General features: G+C 46.7%; 8 protein-coding genes across 8 annotated transcripts; 5 read left to right on the forward strand and 3 right to left on the reverse strand.

The window, feature by feature from the left end:
- Window positions 1–426: 426 nt before the first annotated feature.
- Window positions 427–1,246, forward strand: EDB91DRAFT_1083196 (uncharacterized protein; the record flags this gene model as incomplete). The annotated part of the gene is made up of 6 exons (XM_041315595.1): window positions 427–486; window positions 530–689; window positions 716–778; window positions 802–888; window positions 972–1,008; window positions 1,068–1,246. Coding segments are annotated over 6 exons (586 nt in total), but the record flags the coding sequence as incomplete, so codon positions are not given.
- A 4,082-nt stretch (window positions 1,247–5,328) lies between these two features.
- Window positions 5,329–5,594, reverse strand: EDB91DRAFT_1055313 (uncharacterized protein; the record flags this gene model as incomplete). The annotated part of the gene is made up of 2 exons (XM_041313905.1): window positions 5,329–5,367; window positions 5,403–5,594. Coding segments are annotated over 2 exons (231 nt in total), but the record flags the coding sequence as incomplete, so codon positions are not given.
- A 2,300-nt stretch (window positions 5,595–7,894) lies between these two features.
- EDB91DRAFT_1055434 (uncharacterized protein) lies at window positions 7,895–9,363 on the forward strand (the record flags this gene model as incomplete). The annotated part of the gene is given in 6 exon segments (XM_041313918.1): window positions 7,895–8,128; window positions 8,182–8,301; window positions 8,318–8,410; window positions 8,462–8,657; window positions 8,716–8,924; window positions 8,974–9,363. 6 exon segments carry the CDS (start codon window positions 7,895–7,897, stop codon window positions 9,361–9,363), a joined length of 1,242 nt encoding a protein of 413 aa, XP_041175745.1.
- A 776-nt stretch (window positions 9,364–10,139) lies between these two features.
- EDB91DRAFT_1055457 (uncharacterized protein) lies at window positions 10,140–13,243 on the reverse strand (the record flags this gene model as incomplete). The annotated part of the gene is given in 13 exon segments (XM_041313920.1): window positions 10,140–10,258; window positions 10,310–10,451; window positions 10,510–10,725; window positions 10,776–10,961; window positions 11,061–11,408; window positions 11,464–11,577; window positions 11,623–11,717; window positions 11,767–11,952; window positions 12,004–12,214; window positions 12,226–12,271; window positions 12,349–12,369; window positions 12,430–12,516; window positions 12,570–13,243. 13 exon segments carry the CDS (start codon window positions 13,241–13,243, stop codon window positions 10,140–10,142), a joined length of 2,445 nt encoding a protein of 814 aa, XP_041175746.1.
- A 711-nt stretch (window positions 13,244–13,954) lies between these two features.
- EDB91DRAFT_1141256 (uncharacterized protein) lies at window positions 13,955–14,772 on the forward strand. Its single transcript, XM_041318998.1, has 5 exons — window positions 13,955–14,088; window positions 14,137–14,198; window positions 14,253–14,336; window positions 14,384–14,447; window positions 14,497–14,772. The coding sequence occupies exons 1-5, from the start codon at window positions 14,039–14,041 to the stop codon at window positions 14,558–14,560; spliced, it is 324 nt and encodes a 107-aa protein (XP_041175747.1). The 5' UTR covers window positions 13,955–14,038; the 3' UTR covers window positions 14,561–14,772.
- Window positions 14,773–16,486: 1,714 nt separating this feature from the next.
- On the reverse strand, window positions 16,487–17,704 carry EDB91DRAFT_1141264 (rhamnose mutarotase). Its single transcript, XM_041318999.1, has 3 exons — window positions 17,364–17,704; window positions 17,016–17,303; window positions 16,487–16,962 (listed from the first exon to the last, which is right to left on the reverse strand). Exons 1-3 carry the CDS (start codon window positions 17,403–17,405, stop codon window positions 16,936–16,938), a joined length of 357 nt encoding a protein of 118 aa, XP_041175748.1. The 5' UTR covers window positions 17,406–17,704; the 3' UTR covers window positions 16,487–16,935.
- Window positions 17,705–20,930: 3,226 nt separating this feature from the next.
- On the forward strand, window positions 20,931–22,156 carry EDB91DRAFT_1141270 (GTPase). Its single transcript, XM_041319000.1, has 7 exons — window positions 20,931–21,055; window positions 21,114–21,148; window positions 21,202–21,206; window positions 21,257–21,413; window positions 21,469–21,662; window positions 21,721–21,801; window positions 21,854–22,156. Exons 1-7 carry the CDS (start codon window positions 21,023–21,025, stop codon window positions 21,979–21,981), a joined length of 633 nt encoding a protein of 210 aa, XP_041175749.1. The 5' UTR covers window positions 20,931–21,022; the 3' UTR covers window positions 21,982–22,156.
- A 359-nt stretch (window positions 22,157–22,515) lies between these two features.
- EDB91DRAFT_1141275 (uncharacterized protein) lies at window positions 22,516–24,551 on the forward strand. Its single transcript, XM_041319001.1, has 2 exons — window positions 22,516–22,995; window positions 23,054–24,551. Exons 1-2 carry the CDS (start codon window positions 22,657–22,659, stop codon window positions 24,290–24,292), a joined length of 1,578 nt encoding a protein of 525 aa, XP_041175750.1. The 5' UTR covers window positions 22,516–22,656; the 3' UTR covers window positions 24,293–24,551.
- Window positions 24,552–24,566: the final 15 nt, after the last annotated feature.

The following is a 24,566-nucleotide window of genomic DNA, read 5'->3' on the forward strand; positions in this document are numbered from 1 at the left end:
CAGATAGTAAACGTCGTGCACGTTTACTTCCAGAAAACTTCGGTGATATTCAAATTGTAAAGAATAAGTACAAGAAGGAGAGGAGACACCGTGAAGCTGAAATGGGAGCCAAAGAAGCTGCACGGAGACAATGTTGGCTCGACGACGCTGTAGATGAAGTGCGGTTGGGTGCAAAATAGCTATAATTCCTATTTTTTTTTTCATTTTTTGGTAGTAAAAAAAGTTCGAACCGGTTCGCACCTGAACAGCACCATATAGAACTGGTTCTTGACCGAACCGTTGGCTAATGTTCGGGTTCGACAGTCTTAAGATATCATGAACAGGTTTGGGTGCGGGTTCGGGCAGTCGTATCTCGAACCGGTCCTGAACCACACCACGGCAACTTTATCCAGGAGATGACCGGAAATGGTTATGTTTTGGGTGTAGTGACGAAGTTCCCATACCTATTGGTGATGGCATCAATGATGCATTAGGTGATCCACCAAAGTACTGCAGCGATGATGCATCACTAGCATCCCTGCAATTGCAGCAAAATCTTGCATCAATATGACACTGGGGCCTGGTCATATACGTTGGACGTGCAGTCGGGAAGCGTGGTGGGGACGGGTTTCGAGCCGGTTCTGCCAAGCCGCCCTCTTGGCGCGAGGGTCTTCCAGGCCGGCTGGGAGAACCCGGCAGTCCTGTGCATAGTACTACTGCCATTTTTCATGATTAGGTCCTGGTATCAGATCCTAGACACAGCCCTCTCACAGGCCTCCTGGCTCCTCCTGGCCCCTTAGTATCTAATAATTATTCATTTAGGTCTTCGTCATATGTGGGAACCTCAGTAGTATGCAAATCGAACGTGGTCAAGATCCAGAATCCTCGGAGATAATTGCCTCGTCTACAGTGAGTAATCCTGAGACTTGAAGACTTGGGTAAATTAATCATTGTATCCATTTCACATTTAGCTCTTCCTGGACGTGCCGTAGCACCTTCGCCTGCACCACAGAATCAAAATTTTGACAGGTAGGTAGTTGCCTGGCACTGACGGTTAGCACCTCAAGTAGTAGTAACACATATACTAGATATCGTGAAGATTCAGTTCACCTACCTCGCCATCTATGCCGCTGCCGCTGGGGTGAAGGCAGCTCCTAGCAATACCGATGAAGGACGTCACGGAAAGGTCTGCTTAGGGCATGCCGCGATAGTCCGTTTAGCTGCCCGGACGGGTGGAGACCCTTCGATTACTCTACCTCTACCGTAGGCTGCTGGGACTGCTGCATGTTCTGAGGAGTAGCCATTAGATTTGTACTCTAGTAGCTACCTAGTATCATAGGTTCTGAAGAGGACTATACATGTGTACAGTGTGAATGCTAGGTAGAAAGCCCCTGCAATGAAAATGATCGGAAAATACGCTGATGGGCCTGAGAAGGGCCGAGTTGTGCAACGTCACGGTGCCTTTTTCACTAGTCTGAGGACCAAGTATTATAGATGTGGCTGGGCAGTTACGTGCCACGTTTTCAGTCTGAAGGTTGGCCCTCGACTGCGAATGCCACAGAAAGGACCGTCAAAAATTTTACACGAAGTGGGTGGGTGTGATTCTCAACAGCGGGTTCGAGCTTGACCTTACTTCGCATATTCGCAGGGTGATATTGGTTTTCACACCGAATCGCCGCTTCATAAGGCAATCCGCTGGCATTGCGGATATCATCTGTTCGAAAGTGGATTTCAGATGAGTAGGTTCTTCACATAAAAGTAGGCCGCCCCCCCTATTGTCCCCTTCAGATTTATTTGACCCCATATCGCACCATCACGAACAATGCGTTTATCCTTTGTTCTCACCGTTGCTGCTGCTTTAACAACATCAATATCTGCAGCATCAATCCCTGCCAATGACCCTGACAGTGAAAAGTGTCCTACATGGTGCTATACTTATACCGATTGCTGTCCCGGGCACACCTGCAGAGATGTTTTCGTGAGTATGAGTAGTTTTCATCCTGAATTTAACTATATAACTTATTGGTGTGGTAGCTCGACGTCCTCGTGTGTGTAAAGAAATGACATGTCGTGACAGTGAACTATAGTGAGTCGTGTTTCTGCGCATTGGTGCAGTATGGTTGATGGCACAACGCGTGCGTTACTAGTAGTTTGTTGCTAAGTTGGTCAACGAGCTTACTTCTGAATAAATTTCACTGCCGCTCGAGCAATGGAGACCTTGGAATGAGGAAATATCGAATACTTGAATACATAGAATATGACTGAAGTACTTACGACGCAGTTTTGTAGTCTCGTTGTATGCTTGAACATAGAAGCCCTCGATGATAACACGACTCCTCCCGTCATAGACGGTGTTTACTGGGCGTCATAGATGCATTTTTGGTCTGCACTGAGCCGCTGGGGTTAGTCACGACCCCATTAGATGGTGGTATATATGGAAAATCGGCGTTGTCGAATTGAGAAAGTTCAAGATCAAAAAACGGCACTTGTGGAGTATGATGTCATGAAAGTCCATGCGAGTTACAGGGGAGGACTCGGATCTGCTAGCTTCGACCTCCTCGAGAGCAGCCAGGCGTGAAAGAAGTGGATACACAAACGTCAAGCTTCGACTGCCCCCTCATTGCCTCCGATATATCCCAGATAGCATGCGACCATAGTCTCCTGCAGACCAAATAAAATGAAGATAGTCGTTCCTTCTATATTATGATGCGACCAGGCGTGCGTTGCACGAAGTTGAACAATATGAGTAAGTACTTAGTTTGATTTGCATCCTGGATTCAAGTACTCATCTTTGCCGCTTTACGGTAATACTGATAGCCTGCCGGTACAAAGTTCTGCAATACTTCCTAGTCCGATGAGCTAGCATCCGTTTCTGCTTTCGCATATGTTGGTTCTGGCAGAAACCATGTTACGATGGCGATGACGTGATTCAGTGAAGGCTGGACCCCGCAAACTCTACGAAGCTTGTTTGTGCAATACTATTCTCTTCATGTCGTCGCTCCCTCAGTTTGACGCCTTCATTTTTAGACTCTCGTACTCTGGCACTCCCGAGGTCTCATTACTCTCTGGATATATCAGTCACAAAGTTTGTGGATTCATTCTGCTTTCCTTCATGCCTTTCTTTTGTGTTGTTGTACTATTGCGTCACATTGCAATCTATCCACTTATGAAGTTGACAATTTTATGCTCGCTCTCCTGTCCTACCAAGCATTCTTTACTGACACACACAGGTATTTCGATACTGGACCTGACACTGTTGACAGTCGACACCGCAGATATAACCATGTCTGGGCTGAGCAATTTGTGTGATGTCACAAAGCAAACTCACCATCCACCAAGGGATCTCCTTCCCACTCCGAGCACTCCTGTGTTCCATCTGTGAACCTCCACCGCCTCTGCATCTCCTGGTCGTGTAATAACCAAATAGCGGGCAACAATCGATCGAGTAGTCCATGGTCTGGTATTATCTAAGAGCGTCCAGAACACCAGACATTCTTGTGAACCTCGTCCGCGCATTCTAGTTTGAGCTGTCACGAACAGTCAGGGTGATTGGCCAATTATTGCAGAAGGTGAGAGTTTGTACGCACCTGTATGATCTGGCAAATATGCTTAGTATGTGGAGCAGACATGGAAGAAGCTATGAACCTCGTCACGTCGAATGTAACGAGGCGTTAAGATCTGTATAAGACCGACCAAAGCATCGTCGACCCGACGATAGCTAAAACATGTCACGGTCGATGGCGATGATCAGCCCCCAGTTTTGTATGAAGGCCGCATCTGACAATATACTTCGTTAGCTGCTTTAGCGTATTTGCTAAGTGCTTTTGGCGCTGTCATCTTAAGCATGCGATTCGCCAAAGGGACATTGGAAGTGTCGTAAGCATACTTGCCCCACCGGATGGTTATGTATCATGGTAAGTTAATTACTGGCTCCATGGTCAGGTCATGACTCCAGAATTATCCAAATACGTCTCCATGAAACTCCTCCCCGACGTCATCGTTCACTGCCAGTCCGAGTCTTAACAGGTCCGCGACCACCGTGACCGTAAGGCATCTTCTATGCGACCTATTATTCACTCTACTCACCCAAACCACGCAGGAGGTAATGACTTTACGAATGGTACGTTTCGTGCTCAACGGCAAGCTTTCATTCCCTCACGTATCACAGGTTCATTGGCTCACACATGATCTATACTATATATCAATGTCCGCCGTTTTACTGTGCCCCTGTTAGCGAGATACTCGAGCTCGCTGTCGCGCACAGCGGCGAGCACCGGGCACGAACATTTGAGAGTCGACAGCGCGGACGTGGCAAGACGTGGCTCGGCTACATATTGCAGCCACCAGTTAGTGGGACTGAACTATTGGGGTCAGCTCTATAGTTCTATCTCCCTTCTATATTGGTATCCAGTGTTAGCAAGTGTCATGATTTCATTAGGGGCTCTGACAAGGAGAATGGCTCATACACAACAACTCCATTTTATTTCCTATGCTTATACCGTTACAGCTCACCCAAAATTCCTTTTGATACTTCTGCAACTTAATTTTCACCACATACGCATGTCTGTATCATCCTGTGATCTTATTGACCATCGTACCTCACTGAAATTCGCTTACATAATATCACACGCGGAGGCTGCCGCTCCCCACTGGCAGCCTTTGGCCCCTCTGATTCATTTGGGTGTCCGAACCGCAGGTGCATATAAATTAAACGTGGTAAAGTCCCCAAATCCTCAGATACAATTACTTCGTTTACAGTGCGTAATCCTGAGACTTCAAGACTTGGGCAACTCGAACATTGTATCCATTTTCTTCCTAGACGTGCCATAGTGCCTTCGCGCACACCACACAATCAAGATTTGACGGTGGGTAGTGCCCTGGCACTCGGGCTGACGGTCAGGACTAACTTATGTGATAGATTCCATGAAGATCAGATCACCACCTCGTTATCCTTGCCGCTGGGGTGAAGACAGCTCTTAGTAATACCGATGGAGGAGATGGAATAGTCTGCGAAGCGAAATGCTACGGTAATCGGTTTAGCTGTGCGGAAGATTGGACACCAATCCGAGACCTTCAGACAGACTGCTGCGTTATCTGAGGAGTAGCCATCAGATTTGTACAGATGATGTATTTTATCTAGTTACCTGGTATTAGGTTCTGAAGAGGACTATACATGTGTGGATGCTAAGTAGATAGCGGTTCCAATGAAATTTGTTGGAAAATACGCTGATGCTGAGAAGGGCTGAGCTGTGCCTTCTTCACCAGTCTGAGTATCTGGTATTATAATAGACACGACAAGTCGCCATCAGTATAGTCAAAGGCTAATAAACGGCTGTCATCGCGTCATGCTTAAGAGCCTCCTTCGAAGCGGAAGACTTCTTCGACGTCCTGTCCATCAGATTATTCTACAAAGCACAACTCACCGTCCACCAAGGGATCTCCTTCCGGCTCATATCGCAGCTCTTATGCGTTCTATCTGCGAGCCTCCACCACCTCCGTGTCTCCTCATCATCTTCGATGATCTTCGATAACTCCGTGTACTTGAAGTGAGCGATGAGCAAATTTAGCGGCGGGTAATGGTTGTCCAAGTAGTCCGAACGGTGTCCGTGTTTCAGTATCAATGATGGCACGGTTGCATCAATGAAGAACTTTGTTGCCTTCGCAAGTATACCATTCGAGGCTTCTTTGGCTCGGGAATTAGAAAATATATTGGACCTACTGTAAGTTACATATTGGTGACTAGAGAAGCGAACGAGGAGTTTTGCAACGCGGAGTTCTGCCACGCTCTTGATGCGGAGTTCTGCCACGCTCTGGGCGCGGAATTCTGCCACGCTCTTAACGCGGAGTTCTACTGGCACGTTCTTGACGCCCCCAACACCTCACAACATTAATCACTGCGGAAACGAGAAAATGACCGTATCCAGATAGAGTACAAATAGAACAGTTAACCATATACAAACTGGATACAGGCAAGGTCATCTGTCTAGGTCCAGAACATGTATGAAAGGGTCCGCTATTCGGACCCTAACTGTACTGTAGTTAGATGTAATAACCAACGTCTAGCTTGAGGTCCATCAGACAAACCATACTCGAGGTCGTGTGTAGATAGGAATCGAATATATATCTCCACAGGTATGAACAGAGTATAGATTGAGTATGGATCGAGTCTAGATTGCATACAGATAGCAACAAAAGAATACATGGCGGATCCTCCTACGCAGCAGCACCTCAAGCAGAAAGCTAGCGAAGAGCATGCAGTACCAGTGAATGGACGAGCGGAAGGTTCGTGTGGTCGAGAAGCAAGAAGTCGTGTAAACAAAAGGTGCTTCTGTATGAACCTCACATATCCCTAGGCCTGTCGTCCCCGTCGTCCCCGTCCCCGCATCCTCCTGTTATGTTCCAGCACACATTAAGCATGCAGTGCCGTCCAGACGGAGCCGCTGGAGCACCTGCAGAAAAACCTGTTGGTACAGCTCAGGGGGTTCAGAACATCAATCCGCACCCAGTTCCATCATCCCCACTTGTTGTCATGAATGTTACCAACTGCATCTAAATTTCGATTATCAAACCCTAAGTCACCTTATCCGATAAGATTAGATTAGATAGATCCCTGATAAGATAAGATGGATAACCGATTAACGATCACTATCTCTACATCACATCTATACTACATCGACGTCATCCATCTATATCCGTAACCCTAGACATACGAATTCATCACATCCTTAGAAGTCCTACGATTAGGCAACGGGTTACATCATAAGCATCTACATGCCTCTATGATCGAACCATAACCGAGAGTCCTTTACGAGCTATCTCTCGAAGAGTCATCACCCCTTCACATACCTTCACTTCCTTCACATGACATGTTAAGAGTTACCTCTGTCATTCACCGAACCCCTTACATTAGAACCTGTTGCACAGTCACAGCTAAACCCCGAACCCTTATCACAGAAGCATCGCTCATAGAGAAGCATGCTCATTACCGAAGACCCTGGAGAACCCCTACATCCGATCGCACCCGATACATCTCCAGATCCTATCTAGATCCTTAGATCTAGATCACAGATCCCATCTCTAATCGAGATCCTTAATTACCGCTCGAGACTTCTAGTCACAGAACTCTCTCACCCTTCTTAATCTCCGTCCACCCTGAATAGAAGCAGTCCCTGAGAACCCTGCTTAATTACCGATACCCTTTACCCTATGAACCCTTTTCCCTTTTCCTTCTTGTAGTTGATTGGTTGATAAGACGCCCTATACCCTAGGTGCAATGTTATGACCGTATATAGTTATATCACAACCTTTCATACTCAGCTATCTCCACCTAGAGAGCAGTATATAGTTTAGGTCGTAGTCAGTAGTACTCCTTAGACTTAACCTCCTCGTTTCTACGTTATCGTAGGGCCTAGACGTTCCCTCTCAAATCTATCCTTGCTTTACCCTCTACAGACTGAGTCCTGTGGTGTGATCCATACTCCAGACACCTACTAGTTAGGTTAAGGGACGCTGGTCATAACACTTGTTCCCAATGATCCTTTCATCGACACAGCGCCCAATAATCGCCACAGCGCCCAATAATCGCCACAGTGGTTTCAACCCATCGGGACTAGGTTTGTATGGTGAAGGACTCGGTGGAGGGCATGGTGGAGGGCATGGAATGTATGACTTTGGGGGATCTCAGCAGAATGGACCAGGATTAAATCAGATGCGTTCTCACCAGTTCGACCAACCCCCTTCTGGTGGATACAATCCACATATGACACCTTACAGCGACCCTGGCTCTCGTGGGCATTCAGTACCCCCCGCTACGCCCATGATGGGCGACCATCCCAGTCTCCAAGGATACTCTGTTCCCCTGACCCAATCAATGCAACATACACCTATTGCGCAACGCAACGACTTGATGAATAATATGATTCAAAGCGGCTTTCAGCAGTTACTCACCGAGATGCAGAAATTCAACACTCGTCTCACAGGCATTGAATCTTCCAACCAGATCATCCTTGGAAACCAGCAAGCGTTGAACGAACATGCGCAGCAGGGCCAGAATATGCTGAAGGAGTTGCTGGATGCAATGACGGCATCAGGTGTGGCCAAGAGCACAGCAGGCAAGAAGAATATATCCAACCAACACCCTGCGTTAAAAGTAAGCAACAACACACCAAATATTCGCAACATACTGCATGCTGACCATGGTAGCCCATCATACAACCAATATTTTTCGAGCTGTGTGGAATAGATATGAAGACTGCCCGCGCAGATCGAACAGAGCTGCTTGCGCAGAGCTTACCTCTTGAAAACAGCGATGCATATGAGACAGTGGATGGAATACAAGTGTGGAGGCCGCATTGGGGGGGGGAAAATTGATGATAAAGTAAATTCTTTATATATTGCAGAAGTGGTTCAGCGTGTATGGGATAATGAAACGGTATGGACCTAGTACTTACTTTGTGATGATCCCTGCTAATTCCCCTGCTAGTCGTTACGAAATGACGTTAAGAAAAAGGGAGAGATGAAGGATGAAGACTATGACTGCACCGTCATTAGCACAATTGCTAAATCATACTGGCGAAACCTCAGTCAGCAAATCTCCAGTCACGTATCGGCTGAGAAGACAGAGAAGCTCACCATTAAGCAAAAAAACGCTTGTCGTCGAGGAAGACGTCAAACTGTAAGTTGTTGGGAACAGATCTAGAGTAGATTGATGATAACTCACCAAATACACAAAATAAGCTGCAAACCATTGTCGTGAAGCTGTTCCTGACTTTGAAAAATCCTATGGGCATCAAGGATCAGTAGCGCTAATCGATACAGATTACGGATCTGATTATGTGTCATATGACGAGGGTGAACTGAGCCCTGACTCAGTAGAGCGTCGTAAGGACCAGAGTCAAGGCAAAGGAAGCCGAAAGGTCATAGGGTTGGAGTGGAGATCATCAGCGGTAAGACTTCAGATATTATCAGAACTTGACTTACAATTATGGTTGATAGTATATAGCGTTCCTTCGGGTCCTAGATGAGATTCACAGGCGTAGGAAGTCTGGTGAGATTAAAGGGGGGGAACAGGATGGACCTGCAGAGCCTTCAGCCAAGTGCTGCAAGATAACGAAGCCAAAGGACGTACATAAGGCCACCTTTGAGGCCCATCCCTCCCAGATGAGCTCTCGTCTCCCGAAGTCAGGCAAATCAACAGTTCTGTTCAATACAATGGTAAATGCGGCATGGTTAGACAAACACAAGGAGGTGAAGGTAGTTGAAGGAGCGGAGTGGCTCAAGGATTTTAACGGGAGCATTCACGAGGGAGACTTGGCGGTAGACGACAAGAAATATCTTGATGAGCTTGCGGAGTGGTACGCTGATGAAGAAGATAATGGGAATTAGCTCTCGTAGACCTGATGTAGCAATGAACAAGAGAGTTACCAGTGGGAGTGGCGGCAGAGACGGTAACACCAATAGTATGAAAATCTTGATGTCCGAGGATTGAGTCTGTTGGTGGTAAGACAGAGGGTAACACGAATGAACTCGTTCAATTTATGATGCTATTATCAAAGGTGCTATACATATATCGCAAGCAAATTTACTGTGGTTCTCAAAAGTCAGTCTCAGCAAACTATGCACGGAGTGAAGAGAAACTTTCCTTGGCCAAGTTGATAGTGGCCCATACCTTCACCTGATATGCACCGATCGAGACCGTTGTGCGAGCCAGGTGTCCATGTATGCAATCAAGGTCTATGATGGTCGGGATTTGTGTGTCCGACCCTCAATACTCTTCTAGTTCCCAAAGACGGACACTCACAGACGCACTGAAAATCAATCAATGTAAGCAACATATCCGAGAACAAAGTGAATGCTTACAAGTCATCCCAACACATACTTGACTCACTGTGCCATGGCTTAAACCATCGCATACGGGCAAACCACATTGATTAATCTGTGAAATGAATATCTTGGTCAAGCTGAAACACTTCAAGTACTTCTCCGTAAGCATCATGACTCCCTTCGCCATGCAAGTGGGGTATAATAGCATGCACAAGGGAGGAGGAGTTATAACCAACGGTGCGAGATGCATAATACCGCCTGCCTTTGATGACCACATAGTCAAAGAAAGTTGCCTCGCGATTGAGGGGAACACTATGAGGGACAATAGGACGGTCTGATCAACAGTGCACGGGGGTCTGAGGTGAACGGAAACAAAGTGTCTTGGCGAGTAAGCGACATGTCTCCAGGGTCATCGAGGTCTTTTGACGCCGTGGGCTGAGTGCATAAGTCTGCCCGGCTACATAAAATAGAAGAAGTTAGCAAAGCATAAGAAAGAAGAACTACTTACCGTCAGCGTTGACCTCATCTAACTCTGTAGATAGAGCGGCAAGAGCGGCAACCGTACCACGTTCTTCGGATGAAGCCTTAAGCATATGCTCTGCCACTTCGCATGGCAGAGACTCTTTGGGCATCTGTAATAACGCATATGTCTAGGATATGAATATGCCTTAGTAAGTTGATTGAACGAAGTACTAGTGAGATACGTACTAAGTGACTCGACTCGCACGTTCGGTGGAACTCTGAGAAAAATGTCGTCTCAAGTTCTCCATCTCCGTGGTTGTTCGTCTTGAAGGACTTGAGAACTTTATTAAGACACTCGAAAAGAAAAGTCCAGAAGTTGTGGAGTGGTCCGAAGTTGCGCACGAAACTTACAATATGTGTGGCGTAGTGATGGTTTGGTTTGATAATGTTTGAGCCATAAAGCTAGACCATAACGAGCTCAAATAAGTCTATAAGATGGATCAACGACATACCTTGAGTAATTCGGTAGCATATTGCCGGATGAGAGTATCTGCACAGTCAATATCTGTGTCAGATAAAGTATGATGCATCAGGATGCGAAGGGCACCAGATAGCTTGAGAAAATTAGCAGGGTCATCTGGATGCAGACCGAACTTGAGCTCTTCTTCCTCATCACCGGTATCAGTCACATGGGGGACCTTGCCAGCTGCAACAGACTCGGAGGGGAGTGCCTTGATAACATCATCTGTTCCCTATAGAGTAGATAAGTATAAGAAATAACAGCATCAACAATGTACCTTCTTGCGATGTCTCGCTGCTTTTTTCTCTGCAGAGATGCGTGCCTTCTCAGCCTTCTTCTCAGCAGCGATCCGAACCTTTTCTACTTGCTTTGCAGCAGCAGCTTTAAGTCGTGTGTCATTCTTTGCAGCAGCTTCCAATTCCTTCTCCCGGGCAATACGAGCCTTCTCAAGTGCGTGAGCCTCTTTACCTTGCTTTTTCGCTGCTTCGAGTGCCCTTCGTTCCACAATTTTCTTCTCGGCCTGACGAGTCTTCTCCATTTTGAGTCGTTCAATCTGCGCAACATGATCTTGCAGAATATGATTACTATCAGCACTCGGCGCACAAGCACTCCATAGTTGAGGTATCTACATTTCATATCAGTTACGCATCTTTAGGTAGAGGACTCAGAGAAAAACTTACAACTATTGGCCCGTATACAGTCGAAAGTAAGAGCCATTGATCTGCAGTCAGCGATCCTCCAGAGGGCATTCCTATGTCTTTAGGAAGCTTGCCGCAGGAGCTCGGTAGAGTGAACTATACAAGATATAAGGCAGATCAAACAAGAAAGCGTGAACTCACATTGGCAAGCATTTCATGAAAGGCGGTTAGTTCGTGATTTGGACGAAGTACTTTTCCTTGAACCCAGATATTGTAGAAATGAGTTTTGACAAGTCCTGTTGGGTTATAAGCGAGCAATGAGTTGAGAAATCAAACGATACATACCCAGGAAGAGATTGTGCATGGGATCGATCACAACCTGATTAACTAAATCAAAGTACGGGAGCCTTGCAAGCTGGGTATAGCATGTCGCGAAGTCCTTCACAAAGTTTTTGCGTGCAGTGGGTGTCGTCAGTTGTCGGTATTGTTCTCCTAACTCCCGCTGTTCCAAATTTGTCCGTTCCTTAAATGCTGTGATAGATGGTTAATGCGAACGTTGGGGCTACAAGCTTCAAAAATCACCATCCTTCACAAATGCTGCTGCTCGTGCTTTATCCACTTGCGTGATCCAACAGGCTGTGCATAGATTAGTGTGTGAATGCGATCCAAAACCACCAATCTTGTGAGCGGCAGGCTTATCACAAACGACGGCAACAAGGGCAACCCGAACAAGTCGACCTTGATAAGAGTATGAGCCAATCTTCGGATAGATCTGTGGATTTAAAATACTCACCTTCTGGACACGATTCTGTTGGTACCTTGATGCCATGCTTCCATAGCCGTAAGAGATCTGATATAATTGGTCGAAGGAAACATTGGATTTGATCCGGGTTCTGTTCCTTTGGACCTGGTAGGATGCTTGTACACATTAAGTTTGAGGTGCGATATCTAAGAGATGTGGGTCATTAGTTTCCGACGCAAAATCAATAGTTAGGTAGTACAACTCACCGGTACTTGGGGGGAAGGTTACAGATAGAAAATGATGTGGGGCATGACGAATGCGAGGGTGCGATGTTGCTGCGAATATACGAGAACCTATAGAGCATGTGAGCACATCTTGTAAGTAGAAATGTGCCAATACATAGCACCAATCAATCCCTAGATTGACGCCTAAGCGAAGCTCGTTGTTGGGACCTTGAAGTTCATTTGGGCTATTCGAAAAGAAAAGTGTCCCATCAGGCGCTTTAAGATTCAAGCGACACACATTCCCATCGAAGATATCTGTGTATTGACCGGGTGTTCGTGGCTTTGAACGCCAGCCATCAAGTGTTGCCTCAACTCCCAGGATCATTAAGATGGACTGAATTTGGACTGAAAGAGGGAGATATGGGTATTTAACATATGGAATTTTCTTCGCTCGCAGAAAACCGCGCTTGGTGGTATCAGGTAGAAAAAGAGGGATATTGCAAGTCATGCAGTGATCTTGCTCGTGCGTAGAACCTGCGGGCGGATATACTTCTCGGCATGTGGGGCAGCAAGGAAGGGTGTAAAAAGGAGTATCGAGTGCTAGCACGCGTGTGGCTGACTGCAGGGTGCGGAATGGGATCTCGAGCTGAGGAGACACGAACAGCAGCAGGCAACCTAAAATAGAAAGAAGTGCATTACATGCAGCACGAGGGAGGTGCCATTGCAGATGCAGCCACGTAGTGACTGCATATATAGTGAGGAGGTGAGGTTGAATAGTCGACATGGCACAGGCGCCATTTGACATAAAAAACGTCTCATCTGGTTCGAAAGGATCGGGTGAATCCTTGTCATCCATCATGGCTTCATCGAGGTTCAAATCAGCCATATCCATGTCCACATCGACATCCATGTCTTCTTCGTCATTAGTGTCCATCCCTCGCACTCCCTCATCCAATGCCTTCTCCAGTTCTCGTTCCATTGCACGCTGCTCCGGGTCCTTGGGTATTGAATGGGCATGATACCGATTCAGGGGCTGCACGCCAGCTGCAGTAACAGTATGATATGTATCGTAAAAGTCAACCGCATCGAGAAGTGCCTCGGGTGTATGAAAATTTGGGCCAAGATTGGGAAGAGCACGACCGTGATTTTGAATATCTATATCTTCCTGCGTAAGTATGCCATGATCGAGCATTTCCTGCTCAACAGCACATGGAGAGACAGGAGGGGGGTCTGGAAAATCAAAGATTGGTGCAACAAGAGCTGCAGGAGCTGGATTTTCGCATGGTACAGGTTCCAGGTGAGTGATCTTGTGGGGAAAGATGCGTCCAGAGTGGATGGTGCTCTGTGACTTCCTGCGAAGATCGGCTCGTTCATGAGACTTTTTGGTGTGAACTGCTACAAGTGTACCACTGCACTTGTGAGTATCACAGTAGCATCTGGCTGAGTGGGCCATGGTTGTTGCTTGAATTACTAGTTTGATGGTATGATGCCGACGCGACAAAGCGCGTCGCTGTAGATCTTTGTGTCACATGACTTTTTCGTCGCACTCGCATGATCTTCGCGCTGCTTTGACAAGTTGCAACTGGTATATAATCATGCAGAATCACATATATACAACATCTAGTATCTAGTAGTACGGAGCTTGCCCGAAATGAGAGGACTGCCTGGGCGTTTGATACCAGCGCTCGTATTCACAATGGTCTAAAAAATAAATCAACAGCCAGAAAGTAGTAAGGTATGAGGACGAACCTTATCAGCTGCATCGACAAATCCTTGCTCTACTTCAGACTCGGGCTCCGTGACGCTATCATCTGGGGCAGGAAAGTCATCTATATGAGTTGTCGGAGGACGTAAAATGACGTTACTGATGGATTTTGTGGGGGCAGATGGTTTCATAGGAGAGTTATCGATTCCTGGACCAATAAATGTTCGCGAATTTTGGGGAAGCGCTATAAACATATCAGCAACATCTAACACATAAAATATATGTACATACGTTTTTCCTTGGGCATGTCGGGAGATTTCGTGGTCGTGCAAGTGGATGGTATGATTTCAATTGTCTAGCAACATGAGACACTAATTTTTCGATGGCAAGTAAAAAAAACGTACGAGGGGGCCGGGTACGTCTGGAATAAACGTAATGCGTATCGTTTCTGGGTACTTGAGTACTTGAGAGGGAGTTCGAGGCGTATGATGTTTTCTTCAAACATGAGCACGATGTGAAGTAAGTAGAAGAAAGGACTTAGCGATTTTTTGGCATGATTTGACTCTTAGGTTGTCGCGACGTCCAGATATAACCTTCGAGCATGCCTGTACCCTGGTTAGCGTCGAGTTTGGAACGCTGCTTGGACATGTGCGGTTAGCTGGTTAATACATGTGTCTAAAGTATAGTTTGGGTCTGTTTACACCGTGTCGCCTCTAACCGTTCGTCCGGTTTTCTCCAAAGTCTGACATTTGCAACGTCCGAATTCCCCAAGTCTAGTTTGTGTACAGATAGACTACTAGGTACGGATTGTGTCTAGGCAGACGGCTTATCCACGTCCAGATAGGGTCTGGTCAATTTCTCGTTTCCGCAGTGATTACCGCCTATGTTCATAATATTAATGAAGTCCTACAATTGATTTGGGTGTCTAAACCTCAGGCCTCAGATGCATATAAATTGAACGTCATCAAGTCCCAAAATCCTCAGAGACAATCGCCCCGTTTACAGTGAGTCATCTCGAGATTTAAAGACTTGGGCAACTTGATCATTCTATTTATTTCACATCTTCCTGGACGTGCCACAGCATCTTAGGCTTCGCGCACACCACACAATCAAAGTTTTGACGGTGGGTAGTTTCGTGGCACTGACGGTCATCACCAACGCATATACTAGATACCATGAAGATTCAGTTCACCTACCTCGTCATTCTTGTCGCTGCTACTGGGGTACAGGCAGCTCTTAGTACTATCGATGAAGCAGCAGTATCCTGCTCAGAGACATGCTACCATATAAAGCCTAATTGCGGAAAAGGCAGGACAGCCGTCCAAAACCTTAACACAAATTGCTGGAACTGCTGCATTATCTGAGGAGTAACCATCGGATTTGTACAGATGATGTGTTTTATCTAGTTACCTAGTATCATAGGTTCTGAAGAGGACTGTACATGTGTGGATGCTAAGCAGATAGCGGTTCCAATGAAAACCCTTGGAAAATGCTGATGCCTGAGAAGGGTCGAGCTATTCTTGTTCACCAGTAGGTGGATCTGGTATTATAATAGACACGAGACGTCACCATCGGTACAGTTATCAATCGGTACTTGAGACACGAAATTGAAAATTTATGTACCACACCTATATAACACATAATAACAACTCTGTCATATTTTTCCTGACAAGTAGTCTACCTCAACACTCCAGATCTGAATTTTTAGAGAAAAATATCCAACCACTCGAGCACAACGTCCAAAATAGTGAGGGGACCTCTTTTTTGCCCATTATCGGAAAAATTGGTCATGGGAAGGGGAGGCTCGCAGGCTGGAACGCTGTCAGAAGATGCTGGGACTGCTGCATTATAACTAAGGAGTAGCCGTTGGGTTTGTACGGATGATGTATTTCATCTAGAATCGTTGTACAATATGCTGATGTTGAGAAGGGCGGAGCTGTGCGTTGTTCACTATATCAAGCAAATATCAAGTATTATATTAGATACGACGCCACCTTGAGTATAGTTGAAGGATAAACGGCTGTCGATATGTCACCCGGAAGAGCCTCCCTCGAAGCGGAAGACTTCCTCGACGTCCTATTCATCGAATTATTCAACCGAAAATCCCCCGTCTACAAAACATCCAGATTCGGGGGCCATTGGTTTGGCCGTCATTGGTAGTCATCGGTAAGAACTGCCTTTACCCCCAACGGCAGCGGCAAGAATGGTGAGGTAGGTGAACTAAACAAGCTTCATGGTATCTATTACGACTATGCTTCAGTGATCACCATGAATGTAAAGAAACTCCAGACCACAAATTTGATTGAGGTGCGCAAAGGAGCCATAAAAATTTCAACAAGAGCTATATGTTGATTCAGTGAATGCATATAATGTTGTGCATGAGGACTCGCTGAAAACGAGGCGATTGTCTCTGAGGAATTTGGAACTCGACCGGGTTCGATTTCGCTGTTAGCGCTGAAATGATGAAAATCGGTTGATAATGAAAGTTCATCCTATTGGGCGTTAGCCAGCTTTGATGCTAGAAGAACAAGGTGCTTCAATTAACGAGACTGGAAATGATCAAATTAATTAAAGTGAACACGCGCAGAATTCAAGAACGACGTAATATGAGCAAGGGTGGGACACAAGTGTGGCATGATACTTGAGTCGACTAGTAAAACTTTGTTGTCTTCGCGATGTCAGTGGGGCTCTCTGGTCTCATCAATCGAAGCCTTGAATTGACTAGGAATACAGGCAGAATTCAAGTACGACACCCGGGTACTTGTCAGAGGAATCGACGCCTCATCTGTATGGACATCAAAGGCCAATAAACGACTGTTAACATGCCATGCTCAAGAGCCTTCCTATAAGCGGAAGACTTCCCCGACGTCCTGTACAATAGACTATTCAAGCAAAAAATCCTCAGTCCACAAATCAAACTTACCGTCCACCAAGGGATCTGCTTTCCGCTCCCTGACGCACCGTCATTAAAGCTCTCCTGCATGGCATCTGTGAGCCTCCACCACCTCTGCGTCTCCTCGTCGTCCCCAATAGCTTTCATGTCTTTCTCAAAATCACTGCCCGTATACTTGAAGTTTGCGATGAGCAAATTCAACGGCGGGTAATGGTTGATCGAGTAGTCCGCGATATGGTATCGTCTGAGAGTGTCCAGAACACCAGGCCAGACGTTCCTGTGGACTTCTTTGTACTCGTCTAAGCATTCTGGTTTAAGCTGTCACGAATGGTCAGGGGGGTTAGCTAATTGTTGCAGAAGGTGAGAGTTTGTACGCACCTTGATGATCTGGCAAATGCGCTTGGTATGTGGAGCAGACATGGAGGAAGCTATGAATCTCGGGTCAAATGTAACAAGGCGTTAAGATAAGACCCACCAAACATCGTGACCAGAGGTCGGCCCGGTCAGTGAGAGCAATGACGAGTAAGCATGAAATAACACCCTGTAGTTACCTATAGTTACGAGGAGCCTTGCATAACTGAATGAAGGAGGCCCCTCTTATCGAAGGCTATGGGGCATGCAGTTCGTGCGTCCTTGCGAGGTGGATGGGGGCTTGAGGGGTGTCGGCGTGTCGCAGGTGTCCAGTGTCCACCACCTGTGAGTGGAAGGGACGTGGGAGTCCTCCCGCATCACCAATTCCTTTTCCAGCCTTATGTTCCTTGATGTGCCTTCAAATTTCGTCGCGACAAGTCTAAACACATCGGGGTTATCAATATGTAAAGCCCAATAAGGAAATTATTTGCGTATTTCAAGCAGTAACAAAGCCCGCAAATGACATCCCTTGCGGGCGAATCACGGAGCCCTTCCTCAAAGAAATGACATGGATGCATTCATGAGATGTCTATCTATACAGGGAAAATGTGTTTAAATATTGAAATGATGTTGTGAATGCATGACACGTCAAAAATATGTTTTGCTGTTTCAACCAGTGTACATTACATAATTATGTAATGGATAGTTTGGCGTGGTCGAGAATGATTTTCTAGGGATTTTTCGATTTTTTAAAATTATGCATTATGAGCATTTCTACTGTATTATACACTTCATAATATACCACCCACCCTCAGGCTCGAGTCGTCGTGTTGGCGCATAGCCACGTTCCACGAGAAATGTGCGCTGCGCGTGGAAGTAGAGGGGGCACGTGAATCAAGCGGTAGGAATTTTAAACAAAATAGCGCTTACTGACTCGTGCAATGCGCGCACATCAAAGTTGGGAGGTGTTACGACAATATTCTAGGAGTCGAACATGTAATACTTATTTACTACTATAGGTCAGCTAAGATCTCTGAGCTGGACTCTCTGAGCTGGAACTAGGTTCTAGGCTTATTGCCAGGAGTTCTGCCAAGTTGAAGTTCTGCCACCCTTTTGACGCGGAGTTCTGCCACACTCTTGACGCATAGTTCTACCATCTCATCGACGCGCCAAAGTTCTGCCAAACCGGCTGGCAGAACTCGGGAGTCCTGTACCGCCGGACCCTGATAGTCATAACTAAATCCTACAGTACTCAGTATTCAAACAATTCATTTGGGTGTCCGAACCTCAGATGCATATAAATTGAACGTGGTCAAGTCCCAAAATCCTCACAGACAATCGCTTCGTTTACAGTGAGTCATCCCGAGACTTAAAGACTTGGGCAACTTGATCATTGTATCCATTTCACATTTAGTTCTTCCTGGACGTGCCATAACACCTTCGCGTACACCACACAATCAAATTTTTGACGGGTGGGTATTTTCCTGGCACTGACGGTTATCACTAACGTGTATACTAGATACCATGAAAATCCAGTTCACCTACCTGGCCATCCTGGCCGCTGCCGCTGGGGTGAAGGCAGCTCCGACTCTTAGTGATACCGATGAAGGAGAAGCAGCCTGGCACTGCTTAGGGGCATGCTACCCTACTTCGACTGTGTGCGCGCCAGGCTGGTCACCCAGCTACATCTGGATAAGACAATGCTTTGACTGCTGCATTAAATATGAGGAGTAGCCATCGGGTTTGTAAAGTTGAAATATTTCATTTAGTCACCTACTATCATAGGTTCTGAAGAGGACTATGCATGACTCGCTGTGGATGCCAAGTAGATAGCGGTTCCAATGAAAATCATTGGAAAATATGCTGATGCTGAGAAGGACCGAGCTGTGCCTTGGTCGCCAGTCCTGATCAAGTATTACATTAGACACGACACGTCACCATTGGTATAGTTAAAGGATCAACGGCTGTTAATATGTCATCCCGAAGAGCCTCCCTTGAAGCCGAAGACTTCCTCGACGTCCTGTTCGTCAGATTATTCAAGCAAAAAATCTCCCGTCTATAAAATATGCAGATTGGTAGGAGCCGCCTTTACCCCAACGATCGTCGGCGAGGTAAGCGAATTGAACGAGCTTCATGATATCTATTATGATTATACTTAAGTGATCACCACGAATGCAAAAAAAGACCAAAATTTTGATTGCGAGGTGCGCGAAGGTGCGATAGCGATTCTAACAAGAACTATACGTTGATTCAGTAAATGCATATAATCTTGCGCATGAGGACTCACCGCAATCGTCTCTGAGGACTTTGTCGACCGGGTTCAATTTATGAGTATCTCGCTGTTAGCGCTGAAATGATGAAAATCGGTTGATTATGAAAGTTCACCATGTTGGGGGTCCGCAGCCTTGATGCCAGAAGCACAACGTGCTTCAATTGACGAGACTGGAAACAACCAAATTAATTCAGGTGACCACGCGCAGAATTCGATAACGACGTAAGTATGAGCAGGGGTGGAACGCAAGTGTCGCATGATGCTTAAGTCGACTAGTAAACTTTGTTGTCTTCGCGATACGTTTTTGCATTGGGGTTTTCTGGTCTCGCCAATTGAAGCCTCGAATTGATGAAACTAGACACATGCAGGTAGAATTCAAGTACTACTTGTCAGAGGAATCGACGCCTCATCGGTACGGACGTCAAAGACTAATAAACGGCTATCAACATATTAACCTTCCTCGACGTCCTGAGCAATAGATTATTCAAGCAAAACATCCTCAGTCTACAAATCGAACTCACTGTCCACCAAGGGCTCCTTCCCACTCCCTGACGCACCGTCATTAAAGCTCTCCTGCATGCTATCTATGAGCCACCACCACCTCTGCGTCTCCTCATCGTCCCCAATAGCTTTTATGTCTTTCTCAAAGTCACGGTGTGCTGGAAGTTTGCGATGAGCAAATTCAGCGGCGGGTGATGGTCAATCGAGTATTTCACGACATAGTATTGTTCTAAGAGTGTCCATAACGCCAGGTCAGACGTCCCTGTGGACCTCTTTGTACCTGTCTACGCAATCTGGTGAGTTGTCGCGAACGGTCAGGGGCGGTGGCTCATCATTGCAGAACGTGAGTGTGTACGCACCTTTATGATCTGGCAAATACGCTTGGTATGTGGAGCAGACATGGAGGGCCCTATAAACCTCATGTCAAATGCAATGAAGCATTAACAGCTTTATAAGACCGACTAAACATCGTGACCACATGGTCGACCCGGCGATAGGTGAAACATGTCGAAGCATCACGCATTAGCCCCCTGTGGTTGTGTATGAAAGGGAGGAGCGCATCAGACGCCTGCAATTGAGATTAAGTATAGGCTGTAGCTGGCAGTGCATCTCCGTCGATACAGCCATGTAAATGACATCTGCTAGTGGACAGAGATAGTCCCCGCGCAGCCTCATGCAAGTATAAGACTGGAACAACCTAAAATAAATACTTATCAGTCTCCAATCAGACACAACAGAGACCAAGGTGATCATGTCAAAGTGTTACGAACGTACGGCGGGAACTTCAAGTTCGGGAACAGTACTGTTCCAAGTCTTGCTGTCACGTTTCGAACTCCGACCACTGCTTGTGCTTTTCAACGACCTCCTTCGTACATAGAGCTCTTTGACCACCCAACGCTCCCGACAACTCGACATGGCAGCCGCCGAATATGATTATCTCTTCAAGGTCCGTAGTCCACCCATTCGAGGGTTTCCACAGCGCTTACACAAGTCCCGCATCATAGGTTGTTCTAATTGGTGACTCTGGTGTTGGCAAATCGTAAGCATGTTTCATGTTCCGTTTATCGCTTTCTAGCTCACAGTAGCCTACAGAAATCGTAAGGAATGGTGTACTTGTCGAGGGACGCGCGGACGCTCATAAATACAGTTCTCTCGAGATTCACTCGTAATGAGTTCAACCTAGAGTCTAAATCTACTATCGGTGTCGAGTTCGCGACCCGCTCGATCAATGTTGATGCCAAGACGGTGAAGGCACAGATATGGGATACTGCAGGCCAAGAGCGTTACCGTGCTATTACCTCTGCGTACGCAGCCGCCCTCCGCAGTCGTTGTGCATTACTTAGGCTGACGTTTCCCCAGGTACTACCGCGGTGCTGTCGGTGCTCTGTTGGTGTATGACATCGCCAAACATGCAACGTACGTCAACGTGACGCGGTGGTTGAAAGAACTCCGGGATCACGCAGACTCGAACATTGTTATCATGCTTGTTGGAAATAAGAGCGACTTGAAGCACTTGAGAGCAGTTCCCACTGAGGAGGCAAAGTCCTTCGCAGGTATTTCTTGCTTGGCCCGACTGTTACCGAATCACTCATTGACTGTTTTTTTTTGCAGCGGAAAACGAACTTTCGTTTATTGAGACTTCGGCGCTGGACGCATCAAATGTCGAGTCAGCTTTTCAAACCATTCTTACAGGTTATTTTCGCTCTATGCATCAAACGAACCCCTCACTGAGATGGGTTCCTAGATATCTACCGGATCGTCTCGAGCAAGTCGCTTGAACAGTCTTCTGACCCGATCAGGGCACCGACTAGTGACACCATTCCTGTAGCAATTGACTCTTCCGCACCTGCAACAGGTAGCAAATGCTGTTAGATGCGTGGATAGAGATGCTGTTACGTTTTGTCACTGTAGCCTTTGCTGTAGCAATCGGGTGGGTGTGTGTTGTTCCAGAGTGTATAGTTACCTTTCTCTTCCATCTTAATAGTATTCTGATTTGTGGGCTGGACACTATCATGATGAAATATTTTATGGACGAGAGAGTTTGCTGTTATTCCCTTGCGATTTGAAGACAAGAAGGCAAAAAGGTTTGCGAGCAGCGCGACCCACAGCGCGTCTGATGACATGTCCTGATCTCCTACGACTAACTCGGCAGATCCTGCAGGTTGCGGAATTGCTTCCCTGGCCTATCAAGGACCGATTATTCCAAGTCCGATTACACCTTTCGGCGCAAGGGACATGTGGACACCAAGTTTTCTGGAGGGGACAGTCTTGAACCAGCGCACTCATGGGTTGGATCGCTGGAAAGAACCATCTCGCATTCCCGGTTTAGGGCCATCACAGCCGCTTTGCCATTGTACCATGCTTTGTTACACTATTGACATGGTAATGTCTTCAGGTATCTTAGCGGTGGCCACTCTGTAGTTACGACTCGTCCACAACTTAAGCAGTTCCACTGTGGAGTCTAGACACAAGCCATGGCATATAAATATTGGTAGGCATTTCCTCTGCATCATTATCATCTTTCATCCCTTCACTACTCATCACATCATGCAGCTATCCAACTCTATTGAGATTAGCATGGCTGACGAGCCACAGACTGACTCGGAGCTCGTGCAGTTTTATCCTGTGCCACCCGTATTTCCTGGGTCCAAGTATGACCCCCTGATGTCATACAATGTCCTGCGTGACATTCAGTCCACGACCATCGCCTCCCAGTCGACGACCGTGTCTTCTCTTCCACAGAGCTTCACTGATGCGTATCCCGAACCACTTGCCTCTTCAGGTGCTGATGAGAATGCGCGCCCTGATTCCTGGCAACTCGCCAATGTATCTTACACCCCCAAGTCTCTCGTGTGCGATCCCAAGGCGTTTAATTTCCTCACACAGGTATGATCATTCTCGGCATCCGTTCCGCCTGACATGCAAGCTGAATGCAACGCCGCAGGTCCCTGACTTCCATCTCACTGATACTGGCTTGGCGCAACTTCTGGAACAGGAAGCCAACGACATCAATCCTATGCAGCCTTTTGCTGACATGTCTCGAACTCGCCGTTCCCTGGAAGTTGCATATGCACCATGGCCCGTGCCCGCTAACATCGATGTCCTGCTTGCACGCCAGAATGCCCTTGGTGCCGATTGGCTCCCGCAAGTTCGTCCAACATCCGATTATACCCCAACTTCGATTGGATCGAACGAGCCAGCCCTGCGAGCCAATGTCTCAGCTCCATTCCTCTCCTACGTATCGATGCCAACTTTTGCTTGGGAAAATATCATTCCACAAATGATCTACCGAAGGCTCTGTGACCTCCAGGACATGGAAATAGATCAACTAAGGCCCTTTTTCGTCATGCCGGATACTCGATCATACGCTCGTTTCATGAGCAACTTCTGTGACTACAAGGACGCTCTTACCTACCTATATTATTCGAAAGTCCCTCGCAACCCGTGTTTCCCGAACGATGCGATATGTCCGAGGATCTATCCCATCGAGCTCTTGAAACAGCTTCCAAGACATCTCGAGATATACAAGGACGCGTTCCCTGAGCCACTTCCTGTGGTCATAATTCGTCAAAGCGAAGTCTTTTCTATCAATGTAGAGGTACAAAATTGGCACATGCATGGCGCAATCTTGCATGTTATCCCTATCGTAGAAAGTCCATTGGACTACGAGAATCCAGACAATCCTGAAGACACTCTATGGTCCATGGCTCTTAAGCGCGGCATTTCAGATTCATGGAGGCCATACACCTCCAACAGACGTCACCCGAATGTGGTCGCCACGTCTCCGGTTCAATTCGGCAACATGATTTACTCAGCTGAAGAGCTCAACTACTTCAACTTCGCCATCAACGTCTTCATGGAGCTTCCGACGGTGCCAGGGGCCATGTCAAATGAACCTGTAGCAGCGTATAAAGGTGCGTTTATACTTCGTGCTATGACTTTGCATACGGAACAGGTACTCTGTTCCTGGAACGGGCTTTCCGAGGAAGAGCAAATGAACATATACGCCCTCGTACCTCACATGTTCCACGGTCTTCCTCCTTTCTTGAAGTGTCCAGACTTTCCCGCTGTCCAACTATACTTCCAGAACTGGGATATGAACATGCTTGGCGTCTTGGATGATATCAAGTTTGGGCCGGTCGACGACAGTACTGGTGTTGCCGTTGCGTCGAATGTGAACTAGGAACGTTTCGTTTGGAAGGTCCGATTGGGAGCTTAGACGAACTACGGGTTGTTTACTATGTTTCGGCGAACTGTTCTTGCATGGATTCCTGCCACTGGACTTCCTATCCACGACATCCCACGGCCTTCACGAATCTCGCCTCTGCGTTGCTTATGGTTATGGTTGGACTATCATTATTGCGCATATGTATTTGCTGCTCTAAATCCTGTTGACCGGGGCTTTGTACTATGTTGTAAATGAATCAAGAATGAATTGTGATGAAAAGTTCGGTGTG

This window comes from Suillus paluster (assembly GCF_016628075.1).
Source record: "Suillus paluster strain FC165 chromosome Unknown EDB91scaffold_37, whole genome shotgun sequence".
Classification (NCBI taxonomy): domain Eukaryota; kingdom Fungi; phylum Basidiomycota; class Agaricomycetes; order Boletales; family Suillaceae; genus Suillus; species Suillus paluster.

What these genes read in the sequence shown, in the direction of transcription:
- EDB91DRAFT_1141256 (XM_041318998.1), top strand. Translation starts at nt 14,039, where the DNA reads ATGAGAGGACTGCCTGGGCGTTTGATACCAGCGCTCGTATTCACAATG. An exon ending in TCGCGAATTTTGGGGAAGCG is followed by an intron (nt 14,337 to 14,383) that starts CTATAAACATAT and finishes ATATGTACATAC; the next exon opens with GTTTTTCCTTGGGCATGTCG. An exon ending in GATGGTATGATTTCAATTGT is followed by an intron (nt 14,448 to 14,496) that starts CTAGCAACATGA and finishes AAAAAAACGTAC; the next exon opens with GAGGGGGCCGGGTACGTCTG.
- EDB91DRAFT_1141264 (XM_041318999.1), bottom strand. Translation starts at nt 17,405, where the DNA reads ATGTCTGCTCCACATACCAAGCGCATTTGCCAGATCATCAAG. An exon ending in GCATTTGCCAGATCATCAAG is followed by an intron (nt 17,304 to 17,363) that starts GTGCGTACAAAC and finishes CATTCGTGACAG; the next exon opens with CTTAAACCAGAATGCTTAGA. An exon ending in AGCAGATCCCTTGGTGGACG is followed by an intron (nt 16,963 to 17,015) that starts GTAAGTTTGATT and finishes TCTATTGTACAG; the next exon opens with GACGTCGGGGAAGTCTTCCG.
- EDB91DRAFT_1141270 (XM_041319000.1), top strand. Translation starts at nt 21,023, where the DNA reads ATGGCAGCCGCCGAATATGATTATCTCTTCAAG. An exon ending in AATATGATTATCTCTTCAAG is followed by an intron (nt 21,056 to 21,113) that starts GTCCGTAGTCCA and finishes CCCGCATCATAG; the next exon opens with GTTGTTCTAATTGGTGACTC. An exon ending in GGAGGCAAAGTCCTTCGCAG is followed by an intron (nt 21,663 to 21,720) that starts GTATTTCTTGCT and finishes TTTTTTTTGCAG; the next exon opens with CGGAAAACGAACTTTCGTTT.
- EDB91DRAFT_1141275 (XM_041319001.1), top strand. Translation starts at nt 22,657, where the DNA reads ATGCAGCTATCCAACTCTATTGAGATTAGCATGGCTGACGAGCCACAG. An exon ending in CGTTTAATTTCCTCACACAG is followed by an intron (nt 22,996 to 23,053) that starts GTATGATCATTC and finishes GCAACGCCGCAG; the next exon opens with GTCCCTGACTTCCATCTCAC.